Source organism: Artemia sp. Qi Xiang Cuo, chromosome 12, assembly GCF_049724085.1.
Source record: "Artemia sp. Qi Xiang Cuo chromosome 12, ASM4972408v1, whole genome shotgun sequence".
In the NCBI taxonomy this organism is placed as follows: Eukaryota; Metazoa; Arthropoda; class Branchiopoda; order Anostraca; family Artemiidae; genus Artemia; species Artemia sp. Qi Xiang Cuo.
The window spans coordinates 53,853,148-53,873,810 of record NC_142805.1 but is presented as its reverse complement, the minus strand read 5'-3'; the positions used below and the strand labels follow the sequence as shown (position 1 = coordinate 53,873,810).

At 35.5% G+C, this 20,663-nt stretch overlaps 2 protein-coding genes across 4 annotated transcripts in view; both read right to left on the bottom strand.

The window, feature by feature from the left end:
- The window catches only part of LOC148946274 (E3 SUMO-protein ligase PIAS1-like), a 506,129-nt gene that overhangs the window by 77,751 nt on the left and 407,715 nt on the right, over window positions 1-20,663 (bottom strand). The gene's annotated exons all lie outside the window — the stretch shown is intronic.
- The window catches only part of LOC148946276 (calcium-activated chloride channel regulator 2-like), a 200,303-nt gene that overhangs the window by 19,346 nt on the left and 160,294 nt on the right, over window positions 1-20,663 (bottom strand). The window contains exons 14-15 of the mRNA XM_089098334.1: window positions 16,850-17,696; window positions 8,035-8,302 (exon numbers count right to left, since the gene is read on the bottom strand). Of these exons, the coding sequence (XP_088954460.1) occupies window positions 8,035-8,302; window positions 16,850-17,696 (1,115 nt within the window). The remainder of the gene's footprint in view (window positions 1-8,034; window positions 8,303-16,849; window positions 17,697-20,663) is intronic.

Genomic DNA, 20,663 nt, shown 5'->3' with positions numbered 1-20,663 from the left:
TAAATGAATTTTTTTACAACATCCTCTTTTAATGAATAGGGCTATTATTGATCATTAATGTTGGTATAACTCATGCTGAACTTTAAAATCTCAGTTGAACTTGAAGGCGGAGATAAGGCGCTCCTTTTGGAGTAGAATTGATAAATTAAACGAAAACTTACCAAGTTTGAAGTTTGGTTGTAATTCTACTCCAAAGAAGGAGCGCCAGCGTAGATGAGAGTTTAACTGCCCTCCCAATTTCCCTTCCCGTTGAACTCATGAGCTCAACCACTGCATATTATAATGACTTTAAAATACTGGTGTTGCTTTGGTCAATCGAGGCGATTGCACGCGTCTATCTCCCGCTTGTACTCTCAGCATTGTCTGACCGGTTTGCTCGATAAATGAATAAGTTAATAAATGAATAAAGGACTTAATTTGAATTTTGATTGATAAAAAAAATGTGCCTAAATGTTGCCTGAATGAATTCAGACGAGTAAGAAGTCGGAGTGCATGACCTAAACTAAAGATTTGTTGTGTGATGGTGAAATGGACTGAGTGACCTTGACGGATAGATTATTGTGGTCAAGTGAAGGAGTATTCTGCTGGCTGATGAGCAACGGTAGCCGAGAGAAGCTTATTCCTGTGTATAGGCCTACGGAGGGGTTATTGACTGCTGAGTTTGGATAGGTAGAAACAGATTCGGCGCTAATATGACAAGGAAAAGAAAGAAGGGGAAAGGAGCATAATGATTCCTTGCTGTCAAGCCAGTCATCAACTGATGCAGCGATTACCATGGTGACCCTAGAGACACTTGCGGACAGTAGCAATGTTGTTTGATCAATTTTGCGAATTGATACACAGAAATTAAGTGAGCTCACGACGAATATTAACCGAATTGAGGAGAAAGTGAATAGCTTAGAATCTCAAGTAAATGATGCAAGGAGCAAAATGGGCGAGCTAAAGCCGAAAGTCCAGACTGTGGTGTCAGAAACAGAGAATCTTAAAAGACACGCTGCGGTTCCAACAGATCAAAGTGTAACTTTAAAGACCCAGTTGGATACAGTTACACGTACGCTTGTAAAAGTCGAAAGTAAGGATACGGAGAAAAATCTGCTCATATGGAATGTGAATGTTAAAAGTGAGTGTGAGGCAAAGGACTTGTTTAAAGCTGTGGCAAATGAAGGGCTAGGCGTGACTGAGTATTTTCCGTTTAAAGTCACAGAATTACGAACTGCAAAGAAATTTGTCAAAGTTAAGCTAAGCTCCAAGGAAGTGAAAATCGGATTGTTAAAAAATTCTAATAAACTGCATGGTAAAACTATCGGTGGCAATGCGCGAATCTTTCTCACTGACGTTGTGCCTTTATCAGTGCGTGTACAAAGGAAAAAGTTAATTATTTTTTGTTCAAGGTTGCGTGATAAGGGTATTGAATCGTGGATAGGAAAGTCCTTATGCCCCTGCTGGTTTGTTCATGGTCAAAATGGTGCTGTTGCAAAGTACCTTCTTCGTGAAATCCCACAAATTTAATGATGCAAATAGAAGGGAGTTAGTAACTTTTGATTGGAAGAAAGAGAGGGAAAGGAAGAGAAAAAGAAAAAAATGAGTTTGGCTAAAGTTATTAAAGTTTGGTGAATATGACTGTTTTCTTTTATGTATTGTAAGTCTAGGTTATTGCTACTATTGAGTAAAAAAAAACTCGAAGAAATTATTTAAAGGGAAAATGTGATAGTTTAGGTCTTGCGCTATTTGCGATAGACGACATTTGCATTGATGGAAATGTTTTGTTTTGGTTCTCTTGATGCTAAGTATGCTTTTGCGAGTGATATTATTCGTGGTTTGGCGCATTCTGCGGATTTTACGGTTGTGCATTTAAATTGTCGAGGTCTAAATAGCTCATAAGCGTATTTATCTGAGTTGTTTCAGGAGAGCGACATTCAGGTTGTAGGTTTAGCTAAAATTTGGCTGCGTGACAACACCGATTCTTTGTTAGATATAAATGGGCATAATTTATTTAAGAAAAACAGAAAAAATTACCAGCATGGTGGTCTGGCGACATATGTGAGGTAAGGTCTTAACGTAAAGAGGAGAGAAGATATTTCAGTATATGAAGAAATGGTTTTGGAGAGTATGGTATGTGAAATAGTTCAGGGCGAAACTCATTTGTTTATTGTACTGATGTACAGGCCACCGTCTGCATCTGATTCTCATTTTTTTGGAATTGATGGAGTGTCAGCTTGAAAAAGTTCCAGTTTCAACATACCCACGTTTGATAATGGGAGACTTTAACGTGAATTTGATGCTAGCGAATTATAGATCTTGTCAAAATTTATTTAATCTCATGCTTAGTTTCGATTTATATCCAAGTGTTAATATCCCTACAAGAATTAGTGAAAGTAATGCGTCACTTATCGACAACATTTTTATGAATACTGGATTTAGTGATCAGAAGGAAATTATCAATGATTTAACTGACTATTGCGCTGTTATGGTGACTTTGGAAGTATCGAGCCCCCAAAATAAAAAAGAGAAAAGAAATGGGATTAAATTAGATGCTTCTTCGATTAGGAAGTTTAAATGTAAACTAGCATCACAGGATTGGTCACACCTTAATTACTATGAAGATCCTAGTCATCAAATGGACAAATGGTATAGTCAGTTAACTTCAGCGCTCTGTTCAAGTTGCTCTAAGTACAAACAGTCGAGGAGAGATGAACCAAATATGCCGTGGATAACGAAAAACCTTCTAAAGTCTATATATAGGAGGCACGATTTATATCAAGAGAAAACCCTGAGCCCAAATATATTTAATGAAGGGTTTTATAGACGATATAATAATGCTCTGAATAAGTTTCTCAGAAAATCAAAGTGAGGTTATCATCAAGCTGCATTTAAGAAAAGCGAAGGTGCTTGTGCGAAAACACGGAAAATTATTAAATCAATAATTGGCGAGAAAGGGCATGTATTATCAGAACATGATGACCCACGGAATCTGGCAAATAGTAATGCGGAACATTTTGTGAATATTGGTGTTGGAGTGAGAAGAATGACTGAACGAGATATACTGGATGGTGAACCTTTCAAAGAATACCTTCCCCCAGAGAGTGAAGTAACCCTTTGGCTGAGTAAAGTTAAAGATTCCGAAGTTGAAAAAGTAATTAATGAAATAAAAATATCGGCCTCCGGTGCCGATTTCTTGTCACTTAAAGTTATTAAATAAGTGTTGCCGGAATTACTTCCAAAGTTTGTTGATCTAGTTATTAGTTGTTTCAGAGTTGGTGTTTTCCCATCTTGTTTTAAAATAGCTAAGGTAAGACCTATTTACAAAGGTGGTGATAAACAGGATTATTTCAATTGTCGACCAATTTCCCTTTTGCCTGTCCTTATCACCGGTCGGTTATCCTTATCGTGGTCCTTATCCTTATTGCCAGTCCTTGTCGAATAATGGAAAAGTTGCTATACTGTAGGTTGAATTCTTTTTTATGTAAGAATAATTATTCTTTTAGCAATCAATTTGGATTCCGTAAGGCTTATTCGACGGAGCATGCTCTTCAGTTTATGGTGACAGCGGTAAACGATGGATTAGATGGTCACATAAAGGTGGCTACATTGTTTTTGGATATACTGAAAGCTTTCGATACCGTTGACCACCAGATTTTGTTACGGAAGCTTAGGAATTGTGGTGTCCGTGGTAATGTGATTAAGTTATTTGAATCTTATCTAGCAGATAGGTCAATATTTATGGAAGTAGGAGGTATCGCGTCTAGCCGTTACCCAATCCAGTACGGTGTTCCTCAAAGATCTCCACTTGACCCACTGTTGTTGGCTGTTTATATTAACGACCTAAGCAACGCAGTGTCTGACCTAACAAATGACCTAAGCTCAGATTTTAGAGGCCCAAAGAAGGTCCTTGTATTGTTTGCAGATGATAGATATCTCACGACTATTGCTCGTACTGAGCAAGAGTTAGTCGGATTGTTAGAATATAACCTTCATAATATTGAACGATGGATGACATCGAACAAACTGGCTATCAATTTTAATAAATCTAACTGGATTATTTATGGGAGATCTAAAAATTACTATCCATGGTTAACAACCCTGAATGCTGGTCTGTCCCAGATATCTTGGAAAAGTACGGTGAAATACCTAGGAGTTATTCTGGATGAGACTTTCTCGTTTGTAGAACATACACAATGTGTATCTTCTAAAGTGGCTCGTAATGTTGGAATGATGCGTAAATTAAAGCATTTCTTTCCTGTTAGAATACTGCATCTTATTTATTTTTCGTTGGTGCACGCCTATTTACTTTACTGTTGTTCAGTGCGGTCGTCCCCATTCATTGCACATCTTAGGCAGTTACGTGTTCTCCAGAATGGGGCTGTCAGGATTCTTTCTAATAATGATTCTCGTTCTTCGGTAAGGGATCTGTATAAGATTTTACATATACTACCGATTTCTGGTCTATTTCAGTTCTATAGAGCATAGTTAATGTCACAGTCACAGTGCCTGCATAATATCTTTTGTTCCGTTTCTGAACGTCATCAATATAGTACTCGTAACACAGGTATGATTCAACAATCAAGGAAACCATCGACTCGGTCTGGTTTCTCGCTCAGACACCAGCTTCTGTTAACAAGAGAAAGACTGCCAGGTGAGATTCTAGACCAAATGGTTAGACTCGATTTCCGTAGGTTGCTAAGGGCCATTGTGTTGTTATGATTTTGATTAATGTGGTTTTTTTTAACCTCAAGTAGTGCCAAACAGTATAAGGATTGGTCGAATATTAATGGTACCCGTCGGGGAATTGAGTGAGCAAGAGGTGTCTCGTCTTTTTTTGTTTGTTTTTTGTTTAAAAGATGTGAGGATGTTAAGTTGAAAAGATATAGTGCCTGACAAGCCTGGATGACCAGGCTTCTGGAAGTTTGTAAATATTTATGTAAATAAAGTGATTTCTCTATATATATATAAAAAAAAAATAACGGGAAAAATGAAACTAATCCTATGCTTGGGAGTGACGTTTAAAGATTTACGTGATCCTGCTAGATGTTTTGCACTGACAGAACCTAGTTAAGAGAACAACTGAACAAATACAAACTTTCAATATATAAATCTCTTAAGTCTAAAAGTAAAAAAGATGAGTATGACTCTGGTTTGGTTCTGAACGCACATTATGCAGATCATTTAGTTCTTTTGGGCAACATAGCTTTAGTTTCTATATCAAATGGTTTACTACAATCTTTTAGGGAGGTGCTTGAAATGGAAGTGCAGTGGAGATACATAAGGACCTTACTATAAATAGAGATACTGGGGATATTTTTATAGGACCAACTCAGAGAGAATCAACTAATATTCCTTCACATTTTAAATCAATTTCTTTTGACCATTATAACAAAAATCAGGTTTGTTGGGGACAGAATTCTTGCCCAATCTAATTTTGAACAGTCTTTTTGTTCGTTCATTTTAGTCTTTCCTATGTCTGGCTGTTATCAACTTCCAAAGGGTTGTGTTTTTTTTCTGTATTGAGCGCTGAGAACAACTTTGTGGTGATCTTTGGTTGAAAATCACGGTCGTGTCTTGGTTTATTAGTTATTTTTCTTTATCAAACGACAGACTCACCCATAGGAAAATACTAAAAAAATACGAATCTGTGACTATTCTTTTCAAAAAAAGCAGAATTTCGATTTTCTGTAGACAGGAACTTGAAATCTCTGAAGAGATATTCCATGGTATCCAGAATTTAAGGTGTAACTTCCATCCAGGTCACTTCCAAATTAATGGTATTTTGCCTCTTTTTCAAAAATCAGGCAAATATTTTGGGGGCTTGTAATTCTTAGTAGATGACCTGAAGCTAAATGACTGTTACTTATCAAGATTTTCCGTAAAAATTCAATTCCTTCGATGTTTGTAATTTTATTCAATTCTTTTTTTGTAAAGCTACGGTTGCGATTAGCATGTGTTGCACCTTAGTTCAGCTCTGTTCCACGAATTGTTTGATAAGAAAACTTTATTTTATAGCGCCAAAAAGTAAAGGATTTCAAAGTGAAGAGTGGTGATTTGGTTTGAAACTCCCGCCTCTTCCACGTAATTTGTGTAGAACATATCTGAACTTTACTTGAAACAATCTTTATTTCGAGCTATGTTTTTTTAGTCGTCATAACATCGAAAACAAAAAGAAAACCAGTATCATTACTATATTTACTGAAAAAACAAATACATATGGATTGACAGTTCAATATATATTCATTCCAGAAACTCCTATTAAGTTTGACTTATTTTGTTTTCCAAAAAGGGCAAAGAATTTTCTGTCTTGATAAGGCCAAGGTGGCGTTAACCTTAGACCTCACTCCTCTCTGTTGTAGTTTCTGCTTGTTTTGAGCTTGACACACTATAATTTTTGTACGTTTTGGGTTTCATTTATTCACTGATAGTGATCTATGATAGTTTTGCGCTTGAAAAAATATTTGACTTTATTTGTGCTCATCTTCAGTTTAATGTAGTTCTTTACTTTTCTTAGAAAAATTTCTTTTGTGAAAAAATCTTTTTAAGATTAAAATCTCTTTATTTTTAATTAACATATTCTTTTTCGTTTGTTAAGGATTCTTTTTCATTGGTTAAGCATATTTCAAGTCTTTTCGGTTTTTCTCTGTAAGAATCCAGATTTTGGCTAACTTTTGATATGTTGAACGAAATTTGCAATAATTTTTAATAATAGTTGTGCTGTAATATGTTGCAACCTACACGCACATTGTGTTTTGGTTTAGGTCAACTTCATCATCAATATTCCTGAAGATTTTTAACTTTAGTATTCTTAGTCTTAGTAGTAGTAGTCATTGCAGTAGCATTAAAAATAGTAATAATAGTAGTAATAGTAGTTGCAGTAGCAGTAGCAGTAGTAGTAATAGAACTAGTATAGCAGTAGTAGTAGTAATAGTAGTAGGAACAGCAGCAGTAGTAGTAGTTATAGTAGTAGTAGCAATAGTAGTAGCAATAATAGTAGTAGCAGTAATACTATGGAAATATTGCCTTTCGGTCACTTGAACATCCCCCTCATCATGCCCTGAAGGTTTTAACTTAATGCTAAAATCGGTTTCTAAGATATTGCTGATATGCCCTTTTGTTAACCTGTATGTATATTTTGTGCAGATTTAGTTCAACTTTCCCCTCAAAGACTCCTGAAAGTTTTACCTTAATATCCTTAGGCTTAGTAGTAGTCGTAGTATAATTATCAGTTATAGTAGTAGTAGTATCAGTAGTAGTGGTAGTAGTAGTAGCAGTAGTAGGATTAGTAGTCATAGTGGTTGTAGTAGTAGTAGTAGTAGTAGCAGCGTGTACATATTGCCCTTTGATCAACCGATCATCCCCACATTATTCCCTGAAAGTTCTAACTTAACACCCTAAGCTGGTTCTGACAAAAGCTCTTTTGACAGGCTGCATGCACATGTTGTGCTTTGATTTAGTTTGATGTTCGCCTCAACCGTCTCTGAAAGCTTCACCTTAATACCCTTAGCCTTTTTGCACACCAAGGGCAGCACAACAATTAGACCTTTCAAATATACTGACCATAATACTTATCTCAAAATTTTTATTGGATGCCTTTAGAGGAATAAGACACGTAGAAAAAGGGCTGATTGACCTTCAATCACTTATGACTCTTAAAAAGGTACTAAAACTCAGAGATTTAAATTGAATAACCCCCTACGAAGTTTTCACGACAACTCCTTGCATACGAAGTGCCTTGGTAAAAAAAAAAAAAAATCTAAGTAAATAACACATTAAACCGACTTAGCTCTTTGCTTAGAAAGCACTATTGTGTTGCCTGTAATGATTCCTTAGATGTTGTCCAATATAATCATATATTTGGAATTATCTCTTGAAATGAATAAATTTATCAAATTATTTCTAGATTTTTACACAATTTCACACGTGCATCCTCTGAGAGGGGGATATTTAAGGGGAAGAGATGAACGCATTAATATCCAAGCTCTAGCTTTAACTACCTATTGAATACCTGGCTTTTAAATCCTCTCAGATATCTAGTAAAATTTAACTTACCTTGGAGATGAAGACTCCGACTGATTGTTCATCAAAGTTGAAGATGTTTTCGCTTTTCTGAAGCATGAAAAATATACTATCACTGCAATAATAATAAGAGATACAATAGGTACTACTATTACTACAGGTAGAAACCACGCTTCACACGTCACGTCGGTACAGGGAGGTTCAGGGGGTACAGTGTCTGTAGTGATACCACTGGTAGGTTCTTGAGAGGAGGTTATTGTAGTCTCTTCTGTGGGAATAGCTGACGCTGATGATCCCACACCTGGTAAAATAGAATTAATATGAATTGTTTATATAAGCCAGTAATTATCTAACCATTTAACTGCAATTTGAAATTCTATTATTTTTTACTTCTGCGAATAAGGAGGCTCTTTTCGGTATAAAATATTTAGTAAAATAGAATATTTTTTTACTTCCATAGGTTTTAGCTATCCTGAGCATGTCAATATTTGAAACAAAATTAGTAGATAAATAAAATATAGATAACAAGCTAGGATGACAAAAATGGCAGCTATAAGAAAAATAGCAACTTAAATCTAAAGTAGCAAGCCCGAATCCAAGATTATCAGATTAAAATGTAAAAATGTCAAAAGCTGAAATCACTGGTTGGAATTGCTGCATAAACGAATTTTTCTGGTACTGACATGAATTTTTTTTTGCAACTCAACAATAGTACTTATTGAAAGATACTAGGGGTAATAGGGGGTGGCAAATATGTATCTATCAAAAGCTGGAGGGAAGGGATTTTTTTCAATTTATTTAATGAAAACAGTACTTGAAAACTGAATTGAAAAAAAAAACTGAAATGTGAAATGGCAATCGAAAAAAAACAGATATTTTTCCAAATCCAGGAAGAATGGGGGGGGGGGGGTAAATATCTATTGGGTGCGCAAATCTTCTTTAGTACCCCTTCCCCCAACTGAGCTCTGCTGCAGCAAGAGTCTTGTGACAATTCTTCTAGTTAGTCTAAAATAGTTGGTAGTTTCTATGTTATTTTAGTATGGAAGCGAGGGGTAGGAACTCTAAGAAATCACGTAGCCTACACCAGGTGGCACGTGTCAAGCGTGGTATAACTTTGAGACATTAAGCAAAATAAAGAAAAAGAAAAGCAACATGCAGTTAAAAAGAAGCAAAACCAATTTCACGAGAAAAGATCAAAAGAAGTTACATAAAAGCCAAAGAGAGAAAAGACCATGAGCTACTAGAAGTTGATTAAATATGATGATTCTAGTTTTCCAATTTACTTAGAAACAATTGTTTACGGGTCTTCTCTTGCTCCTCGGAAATCCGCGATTTATTCAGCGATATCTCATAATTCTTCTCTTTAAATTTTCAAATGTCTCTTATCTATATTTCACAATTACGTTTAACATTCGGTTCTTTAATTCTCGAGTCTATCAATTTAAAAATCCTGCCTTTAGAGCAATTTATAGATTTTCAAATAACAGTTGTCGAGTCAGATTCAAGCTCTTATCCATATGTGGGATATTTTAGAATATATCAACGTATCAAAAGCCAATTTTATTAACTTATGAAGAACTCTTTATATTAGCATCAAAGATTGATAAGCTCTGAAGAGACGATAAGCACTAAGCCAAAAATTTGTGTACAGGGTGTGTGGATAATCAAAGATCCCAGGGAGTGGAAGACCGGGCATGAAAATCTTCAAGAACATTAATCTCGATCATACCTATTTAAAAAAAAAAACTATGCTTTTCTTATAAGACTACAAGATATTATTTCCTGTATGAGTATTTCTTCTGATTTTTTTTTCATATAAGCTCTTCTTATATTACAAAGCTTTTTGCTTGGCCTTTCACGGCTTGACAATAGATTTTTGGAGCAGTATGTAAACATTAAAATGAAACTTAAATATTACATTTTCTAGAAATAAATAAGACTTGATAGTTTTATTACCACGAATTCTTTAACAGAGACTGTGAGAAGAGTACGACGTGTTTTGCGGGCAAATTGAAAATTTAGGGTATTTTCGTTAATAATGTGATTTATATCACACTTTTAAGCATAGGAAAGGCTTTGAGAATTAGGGATAATAGCTAACACATTAACTTTCTGCAAGAATAAGCATCAGTATCCTAATAGTAATGAATATTTTAGAGTAATAATCGGAAAAGTGGAAATCTAATAAAACCTTGAGATGTGCTAATCAAACAGTTCGTGGTAACAAACTGTAAGTAAGGAGTGACCTGGCTCAATAGTAACCGAAAATTTAATAAACGGGATGTTGATATCAATAGATACATTAAAAGAATCAGATTTTTATGCTGATTTCAAATATATAAATTTCATCAAGATAAATTTCATCAAATTTAGTCTTACCGAAAAAATTCGAATTATTCTTGAAAAAAGGCGGAAAAATCCCCTAAACTCATAGAACTTTAATGAAAATCACACAATCATATTCAGCGTATCAGAGAACCCTACTATAGAAGTTTCAAGCTATATCTGCAAAAATGTGGAACTGTGTATTTTTTGCCAAAATAAAGATCACGGGTGCGTGTTTATTTGTTTTCTATTGTTTTTTTTTCCCAGGGGTGATCGTATCGACCCAGTGGTCCTAGAATATCGCGGGAGGTCTCATTCAAACGGAAATTAAAAGTTCTAGTGCCCTTTTTAAGTGACCAAAAAAAATGAAAGGCAACTAGGCCCCCTCCCACGCTCATTTTTCCCAAAGTTACCCAATGAAAATTTTGACATAGCCACTTTGTTCAGCATGGTAAAAAATACAATAACTATGTCTTTGAGGATGACTTAATCCCCCACAGTCCCCGGGGGAAGGTCTGCAAGTTATAAAGTCTGTCCAATGTTTGCATATAGTATTGGTTATTGGGAAGTATGCAGAAGCTTTCCGGGGGGATTTTTCTGGTATTTGGGGCGGGGGGTAGGGGGTTGCGTGGAAGGATCTTTCCATGGAGGTCGTTTTTACGGAGGAAGGGACATTGCTATGAAGGGGGCGCCGGATTTACCAGCATTATTTAAAAAAAATGATCAGAAATTAAATAAAAAAATTCAACTGAAAGTACGGAGCAACATCAAAACTTAAAACGAATAGAAATTATTACGTATATGACTGGGTTTGCCCCCTAATCATTAACTCGCTCTTTACGCTAAACTTTAGTTTTTACTTTCATCAGAGCTATTAATTCTAATTAATGGTCTTTGTGATTAAGGGATCATTATTCTAGAATTGGAAAACAATTTGAACTTTAGCGTAGAAAGCGAAACATTAACTAGGGCATGAACCGCCTAATATACGTATCAAAAATAAACAAATGTGCAACCTTTTTACATAAGTTAATTCGTAAGTTGCGTCAGAACAAAATTTCGGGAAAGCCATTTAGCCAAATTAGCCAAAAAAAAAGTAAAATTAATATGAAAATTTCGTTTTAATTATTCCTGTATGGTGAGCCAAAATAAAAGCTGCATTAATTCAAAAACGTTCAGAAATTAAATTAAAAAAAACAAGTTTTTTAACTGAAAGTAAGGAGCGACATTAAAACTTAAAACGAACAGAAATTATTCCGTATATGAAAGGGCCTCTCCCCTCCTCAACGCCTCGCTCTTTACGTTAAAGTTTGACTCTGTCTCACAGATCTTTTTTTTTTATACAACAAAAAAATTTAGCGTAAAGAGCGAGGCGTTGAGGAGGGGACAGCCCCTTTCATATTCGGAATAATTTCTGTTTGTTTTAACTTTTAATATCGCTCCTTACTTTCAGTCTAAAAAAGCTTTTTTTTATTTTTCAACTTAAAAACTAGTAAACCAAGTGACTTTTGAAAACAACAGTACTGTTTTTGAATTCATGAAATCTAAAATGTTTTCTAATTTATCTTAAAACTCTTTTACTACAACTGGTAAAAAAAAAAAAATAAATAAATAAAGATTAGTTTTAAGATAGTTTTCATCTTCAGATTTTTGGCACTAACGTTTTCTACAAAGTAATGCCTCTTTAGATATACAAAATATTCGATTTGGAAGGAGAGTAATCAAGTAAACGTAGTTATTGATAAGGGTAGGTTAACGAGGAAGTAGAGGAAGGTAATGAATAAAGCCTGTCACTAAAATCAAAATAAATTATTTCTAAGTTAGCTTATCGTCAATCATAATATACAAAACCTGAAAAGTGACAAAAACAAAAGATTATTGTTTGATAAGGTTGAATATGTTGGCTACAGAGTGTTTCAAAACACGGGGTCTGATAAACTAAAAATCATTCCGAAGAGTCAAAATTTGCCAAGGTAATTCAAGAGTTGGTTATTTAAATATCTAAGATTTTTATAGGGGACCAAAAAATCAGAAGAATGTTCCTTTGGCTCTTTGATTATTTTCTATGAATAATTATTTGTGCAGCAAAAGGTTTTAACGTAACCTTACAGAGAAGAAAAATACCATTCTGAACTATAAAATTCAGAATTCCTACTAAATTTGGACGTAAGAAATACAGACACAACACATTTTGATAAGAAACCGAGATTTATAAATAACTTTAGACTTGACTAGGGTGAAAGAATAGTCCAGGAAGGGAACGGTTTGACCCCAAACAAACTATAAGAGAAATGATTCTTGGAATACCCGACTCAGAAAAAAGCGCTGATTCCAAATATGTAAAGTTTTCTCATCTAGCTGTATGTTATTTTTTTAGGTTGAGGTTCATTTCGAGGGGGTGAAATTCGTGTTTCCATATATAAGCGTAGAATGACAAAATTAATCTCTAGAATAGAGTGTAGATCATGGTGATAATAAAAGCCAGTTTTATTTGAAAGTAAAATTAAAACTTAGTTTTTTTTTAGGTTGATTTTAAGGAGGTGAAATTCGTGCTTGCATGTAAACACGTGAAACAACAAAATTGATGTCTATTATAGGGTGTTAGATCACGGTAATTATAAAAATCACCTTTATTTGAACGTAAAACAAAATATTAGGTTTTTTGAGGTTGAGGTTGATTTTGAGGAGGTAAAATTTGTGTTTCAATATAAAGGCATAAACAACTAAATTGATGTCTAGAATAGGGTGCTAGATCACGGCAATTATGAAAATCCCGTTTATTTGAACGTAAAATTAAAAGTTAGGTTTTTTGATGTTTAGGTAGATTTTGGGGAGAAGAAATTCGTGTTTCCTTATAAAGGTGTACAACAAAAAAATTGATGCCTAGGCTAGGGTACTAGATCACGGTGATTATGAAAATCACCTTTATTTCAACTTAAAAATAAAACTTAGGTCTTTTGAGGTTGATTTTTGAGGGGCTGAAACTCGTGTCTCCATAGAAAGACGTACAACAACAAAATTGACGTCTAGAATAGGGCAGTATTTGAAAGTCACCTATATTTGCATGTAAAATTAAAACTTAAGGTTTTTGAGGTTGAGGTTTATTTTGAGGAGGTGAAATTCCCGTTTCCATATAAAGGCGTACAACAACAAAATTTATGCCTAGAACAGGGTGCTAGATCACGGTGATTATGAAAGTCATCTTTATTTGACTTTGACATAGACTTTGACTGCCACTACTTGTATCTGCGGCTTTTTGTACTTGTGACTACTTTTCGAAAATGTTACGGGAGATATTGAACAAAATTAAGACACAATATGTGCATGCTGGTTGTAAAACAGGCGCACCAGCAACATTTCAGGAACGGCTGAGGGTATTAAGTTGAAACTTTCAGGGCATGTTGACAAGTGCTTCGAGGGGGAGAAGCTAACCTTGCCCTTTTCAGATCCTCCCTTTAAAACTACTAAATTTACGAATTTTCAACTTTGTTCAAAATGGTCAAATGGTCTAATCACTATCCATCTGGGAATACCATGCCCCCTTCGCCCGGGACTGTGGGGGATTAAGTCGTCCTCAAAGACATAGTTATCAAATTTTTGGACTATGCTGAACAAAATTGCTATCTCAAAACTTGATCTGGTGCCCTTGGAAAAAATGAGCGTGGGAGGGGGCCTAGTTGCCGTCCAATTTTATCGGTCACTTAAAAAGGGCATTAGAACTTTTAATTTCCGTTCGAATGAGACCTCTTGCGGTATTCTAGGACCACTGGGTCAGTACAATCATTCCTGGAGAAAAAAAAAAAAAAAAAAAAAAAAAAAAAATAAACACGCTTACGTAATCTTTCTTCTGGCAAAAAAAAAAAAATCCACATTTTTGCAGATGCTTGAAACCTCTACGGTAGGGTTACCTAATACGCGGAATCTGATGGTGTGATTTTCATTAAGATTCTATGACTTTTAGAGGGTGTTTTCCCCCTTTTTCGAAAATAAGGCAAATTCTCTCAGGCTCATAACTTTCGATGGGTAAGACTTATATATTTAAGATCAGCATTAAAATCCAATTCTTTTGATGTATCCATTGATATCAAAATTCCGTTTTTTAGAGTTTCAGTTACTATTAAGCCGGGTCGCTCCTTCGTTACCACCGTTACAACCGAGTTTGTTACCACGAACTGTTTGAAAAGCTAAGCGTATTAAGGTGAAGCTCCAGGGATTGTCGAGGTGGATGTTAAACAAAATAAAAAGATACTATGTGCATCCAAGTTATTAAAAGGACGTATCTAAATAGGTAAGGGTATTAGCTTGAAACTTTCAGGGGTACTACGGTAACTACTACTGTGGTTGCAACTGTGACTAGTTCCGACTGCGACTGTGACTGCTTGCAACTATGGATGCGACCACTTACGATTGGGAATGCAACTACTTGAAACCGGGACTATCTCTCCATGCGACTACTTTTGGGAAATGTTGAACTAAATTGAAACAAACTATGCGTATGCTATATGTAAAATCCACAGTGTTTCAGGAACAGCTAAGGGAATTAGGTCAAAACGTTCCGGGCATGGAACGTTGAGAGGAATATCAAAAGTGGTTGGAAGATAGCGAGCCCCCTCTCACCTCCTTTTTAGTTGTTGCCCTACCAATGATATTCAATCTAATTCATAAATAACAGTCTTGTTCATAATAATGTTAAGCTCTCCAGAAATTATATTGACCCCGAAGCCCCTGGAGCATGGGTTGTAAGCAGTGCAAGTTCTCTATTGCTCATATACAAAGTTTATTATTGGGAAAAGGGACCACATGTGAAGCTGTGTCTCCAAAAACGATTAGGCTACGAGGGAGAAACTTTCAGAAAATTTTGAAGAACACGTCAGACAAATTCAAAACACATTATATGCAGGATGGTTATCAAAAGATCGGGTGGGCAATATCTAAGAAATGGTGTAGGGTATTAAACTGAAAATTTTGGGGAATTTTGAGAAGGAGGTTGAAAAGTGATCGAAGAATAATCAGCCCCCTTATCCTATTTTGACTCCTCTCAACACTGAATAAATTTTGAAAAACCATGTTGTTCAAAATAATCAAAAGGTCTAACAATTAAGCATTCAGGGATGCTCTACCCCCAAAATTCTCAGGGCAAAGAATGTAAATTATACAATTTGGTCCATTTTTGACATGAAGTATTTATCGTTGAGAAAGGGGAGGGGGGAATTTTGTCCCTGGGTGTGTCCAAAAGCGCTAAAATGGGACTGAGCTGAATTTTGAGGATTGTCGATTGATATGTCGTTTGATATTGATTGGGGAATGCCTATGACGATTTTGGTTGTCAAAAAGGCATATCAGGAATATGTCAGGGGCAGCTGATAGTATTACACTTTCAGGGTATGTTAGGGGGATGTTCAGAAGTGATTGGAGGCCATCTAGCCCCTCTCCCACTTTCCCTCTTCAGGAATTTCCTCCCCAACACTCACAAAAGTCTTGAAAGAAATAGCCCAAAGTTCTGATCAGAATTCTCCAGGTATGCCCTACTCCTCCCTCAGCCCCCAGGGAAAGTTTTATAAATTGTGCAATTTTCTCATTGTTTACATACAAGATTTATTCTGAAACTAATGGAAATGTTTAATCCTGGGTATGTCCTAAAAAGCTAAGAATAGGAAGGTGAAACTTTGACAGATATCGAGGAGGATGTTAAACAAAATTAAAAGATATACCTTGACAAATGCACTGACAAGGAAAGGCTGAGTGTAAAAACTTGGTGCTGTCCCGGTGTTTTGAGGTGGTTTGGAGTTTTCATTCTGTCAGTTCATCCGTCTCTATTCCCAAAAGGAAATTTGGGGACATATATATATATATAAAAACTATATAAAACTATAAATTTATATTTATAACATTGAAAAAAAAGATTACAAAATAAAATGTTAAATTGCTGAGATTTCCAGGAATTATTATCATTCTTATTATGATATCTTTATCAAGAATCTTATTATCAGGATTATTTTAATTAGGATCATATTATTATCAGGATTCTAATTATCAGGTATTATTATCAGATACGGTATTGAATATTTAGTTAATTTTCATTTGGTCTTTCCTGTGAGTTTGGGATGATTCATTTCTATTTTCTGTTGATATTTCGAAAAATTAAAACATAGGGTTTAAAATACATATAGTTTTCAATAAAATGCAAATGGTACAAAAGGTTTTAGAACTTTGATGGTTAGGGGAGAGGAATGGGGGAGTAGCCAAACTTGTGTTTGTAGTAATTTTTACCCGATTTAGTTTGATTTGAATATTCAATTTGATTGATAAAATTCAATTTAATAGATAAATTTGAGAGAATACTTTCAAATTTTGTTTCAGAAAGTTTTTGTTTTTAAATTAATTGCTATAAAGAGTCAATCTGAGTACCTTGAAGAAAATGAAAAAAGGATGAAGTATCATTTATAGATGCTTAACATGAGAATTTGTTTATTTATGAAGTCAGGTGACTTTGGAACACATTATGCATAGAATAATTACATACTCTGAGAAACAGTGAACGTAACTGAAGAATCTGTCGTTTCTGACGAGGATTTTGTAGTTGATACAATCGTGGTCAATTCGCTGGTAGAATCAGTTGTGACTTCTGTTTGAGAGCTTGTAAAGGTTGTTATTTCTGTGGTAGTTGGGTTTTGGGGAGTCGTTGGGGATGTTGCTTGCGTAGTTAAAGTGGCCTCTGTAGTTGTGGGGGTGGTTGTCTCTGTCGTAGAGGTTGCCCCAGTTTCAGAAGTTTGTGGTGTCGTCGGGGTTGTTGTTTCTGTTGGGGAACTTGTCTCTGGCGTCATTAAAGTTGTGAATTCTGTAGTAAAAGTTGTCCCCGTGGTTGTGACGGGTGTTGTATCTGTGGTAAAGGTTGTCTGTGTTGTAGAAGTTTGTGGTGTTGTCGTTTCTCTGCTAGAAGTTGATTCTGGTGTTGCTGGAGTTGTAAGATCTGTAGTAGGTATTTCCTCTGTGGTAGAGGCTGTCACTGTTGTAGAAGTTTGTGGAGTCGTTGGGGTTGTTATTACTGTGGTGGAATTTACCCTTGTCGTTGTAGGGGATGTTGTTTCGGTAGTAGAAGTTGTTTCTATCGTAGAAGTTTGTGAGATCGAAGGGGTTGTTATTTCTGTTGTGGAAGTTATTTCTGTTGTCATGGGAGTTATTGAACTCGAAGCGGTAGTAATTTCTGTCATAGAAGTGCTTTCTGTTGTCGACTCTTCACTAGTTGATGTTGTTGCTTCGGTAGTCAATACAGTAGAAGAATTTGTATAGTCTGAAGTAGTTGTTTCGGTTGTTATTTCCGTTGAAGGCTCTCTTAGGGGCTGGGACCAAACCACAGGTGAAAAGTCTCCCTGTAAACAAAATATGGAATAATAATACAAAAAGACACACATAAAGAGCCATGGATACTCGTATGAGACCGTACAAAATGGTCTCATTTTACCCCCGGCGTTAACCCCCGCGGAAAATACCCCCCGAAAAATAACCCCCGCAGAAAGTACCCCCGGAAAATACCCCCCCACAGAAAATACCCCCCCCCCCGGAAAATACCCTCCTTGAAAATACCCCCCCCCCCTATAAAATAAGGCTTTCCAAATTTGAGAATTTTATTCGAGTTTTGTTTTTTTATTTTCGTAGGGGGAAGTAATTTTGGTACTTGTGTATTATGCACCACTCACTCAAGTTTACGATTTGTAAAACTCGAGAAAAAACCGGTTTCTTCGTTAGTTTTTTCATCTTAGCGCGATACAACACAAAGAGAAGAGACAGAATATATGGCAAATATATAATTTGGGCAATATATTAGCACATAAGGGGGGGGGGTAAAGTATTTGGACAGTTTGAAGTCAGGAAACAGTTCTTTCTAGGTATAGTCATTAAAAAAAATACAGAAGAATAGGGAGGTATCTGAAAATGTTGTTAACTCAAAAAAAAAAAAAAATCCCAGTATAAATTAAATGTTATGTTTCATTTATGTGTTTTTTTCAAGTTTCAAGTGGTTTTTTTTTCAGTAACTATAGTTACAATTATTAAGTACAATTTTTATGCTAATGTATTGTTTCATTCAAGTCTTTCATGGTGATCGGTGATAAAATCTTTTGTTATTTTTTCCTTTCATTTATGTTATTTTACTATGTTCATGGCCGTATATTTGGCTTTATCTATCTTTATCTATGGCCGTATATTTCACTTCTCTATCTATCTACCTAATATGCAGAATACCTGTACCAAACAAATTTTGCATGCAGACCCGCTATACTTTACACCCCCCCCCCCTCCAATATGCAAATCTATAGCTCAAATTTATTTTTAGAGTAACGAAGAAACTAACGTAAAAACTGGTGTGTTCTCAAATTTTACACAGCGTAAACTTGAGTGAGTGGCGCATAACACGCAAGTATCAAAATTCCTCCCCCCCCCTACAGAAATAAAAAAATAAAACTGAAACAAAATTTTCAAATTTGGAAAGCCTTATTTTCCACGGGGGGGTATTTTCCGCAGGGGTTATTTTCCAAGGGGTATTTTCTGGGGGGTATTTTCTTTTCCGGGGGGTATTTTCTGGGGGGGGGAGTAAACACCTAGAACCATTTTGTACAACTGTTTATCAGTACTTATGAAATATAATTGGAGAAGGAAAGCAATAGAACCAGGGGCACAAAATACTTATACTATTGCCATAATTTGACTCTTGATGAGGGGCATGTCATGCGTTGATCTCTCTACACCTGTCATGGTATGTTGTACGTAGCATTTTCTAGTGTTAAACAACAAGTTAGCTGGAAAGCTCAATTGCCACATGAAAATAAGTAACAAAGGCACAATCTTGACTGAAAGGGAGCATTGAATGTTCCCCACAAAACTTCTGCTATAAAGAAATAGTAGTGATAGCAAAGACGGTTGCCTCAAACAGCTCAAAACTCTGCGGAGAATGATTTTTGATAGGAATTTCAAATGATGTCGTAACACCTTACATACCGGAGACATGCGGACTAGCATCAATGATCGAGCTAAGTGTTTTGTGTGATTTCATTATCCTTTTCATTTATTGTTATATATTAAATAAAAAAACAAGTTTTTCAACTGAAAGTAAGGAGCAACATCAAAACTTAAACGAACAGAAACTATTACGTATATGAGGGGGCTCGCCCTCTCGTCAATGCCTCGCTCTTTTACAATAAATTTTTTTTTAGTACTTTCAATAAAGTTATTTATTCTAATCAAAAAACCTTTGTGAGTCAGGGGTTTGAAATTGGGACAAAATTCGAACTTTAACATAAAGAGCGCGGTATTGACTAGGGGGCGAACCCCTCATGTACATAATAATTTCAGTTCTTTCTAAGTGTAAATGTTGCTCCTTACGTTCAGTTGAAAAAACTTTTTTTTTTTATTTAATTTCTGATCGTTTTTTAGATAATGCTGGGAAATCCTTTTTTTTATATAATAATTATTTTTTTAATAAATCCCACCTCCTCTCCTCTCGGCGACATAATAATCTTTTTCACTTAATTTTAAACTTCAATGTCACCTACACTAATTTACAAACAACTTTTGCTGGGAAATCCTTCGCCCCATTCATAGAAACGTCCCTTTCGCCAAGTAAACATCCTGTATGAAAAGATCCTCCCACGTAACCTCCTCTTCCGACCCCCCTCCCCCCACTAGAATAAATCCCTCCTGAAAACGTCTGTATACTTCCCACTAACAAATACTTTATGTAAATAATGGGCAAAGTTCATAACTTGCAGCCCTTCCCCCGGGAGCTGTGGCAGTCATCCTCAAAGACATATTTATTAGATTATCCACTATGGTGAATAAAATGGCTAACTATAAATTTTGATTGGGTGACTTCAGGAAAAAAATTAGCGTGGGAGGGGGCCAAGTTGCCCTCCAATTTTTTTGGTCACTCAAAAATCGCACTAGAACTTTTGATTTCCGTTTGAATGAGCCCTCTCACTATATTCTAAGACTAATGGATCAATACGATTACCCCTGGGAAAAAAAAAAAACAACAAACAAATAAACACGTATCTGTGTTCTTTCTTCTGGCAAAAAATACAAAATTCCGCATTTTTGCAGATAGGAGCTTGAAACATCTAAAGTAGGGTTTTCTGTTAAGCTGAATCTCGCGGTTTTATTTTCATCAAGATTCTATTACTTTTAGGGGGTGTTTACAACTTTTTTTTCGAAAATAAGGCAAATTTTTTCCAGGTCATAACTTTTGTTGGGTAAGACTAAACTTGATGAAACTTATATATTTAAAATCAGCATAAAGATCCGATTCTTTTGATATATATACTGGTATCAAAATTTCGTATTTT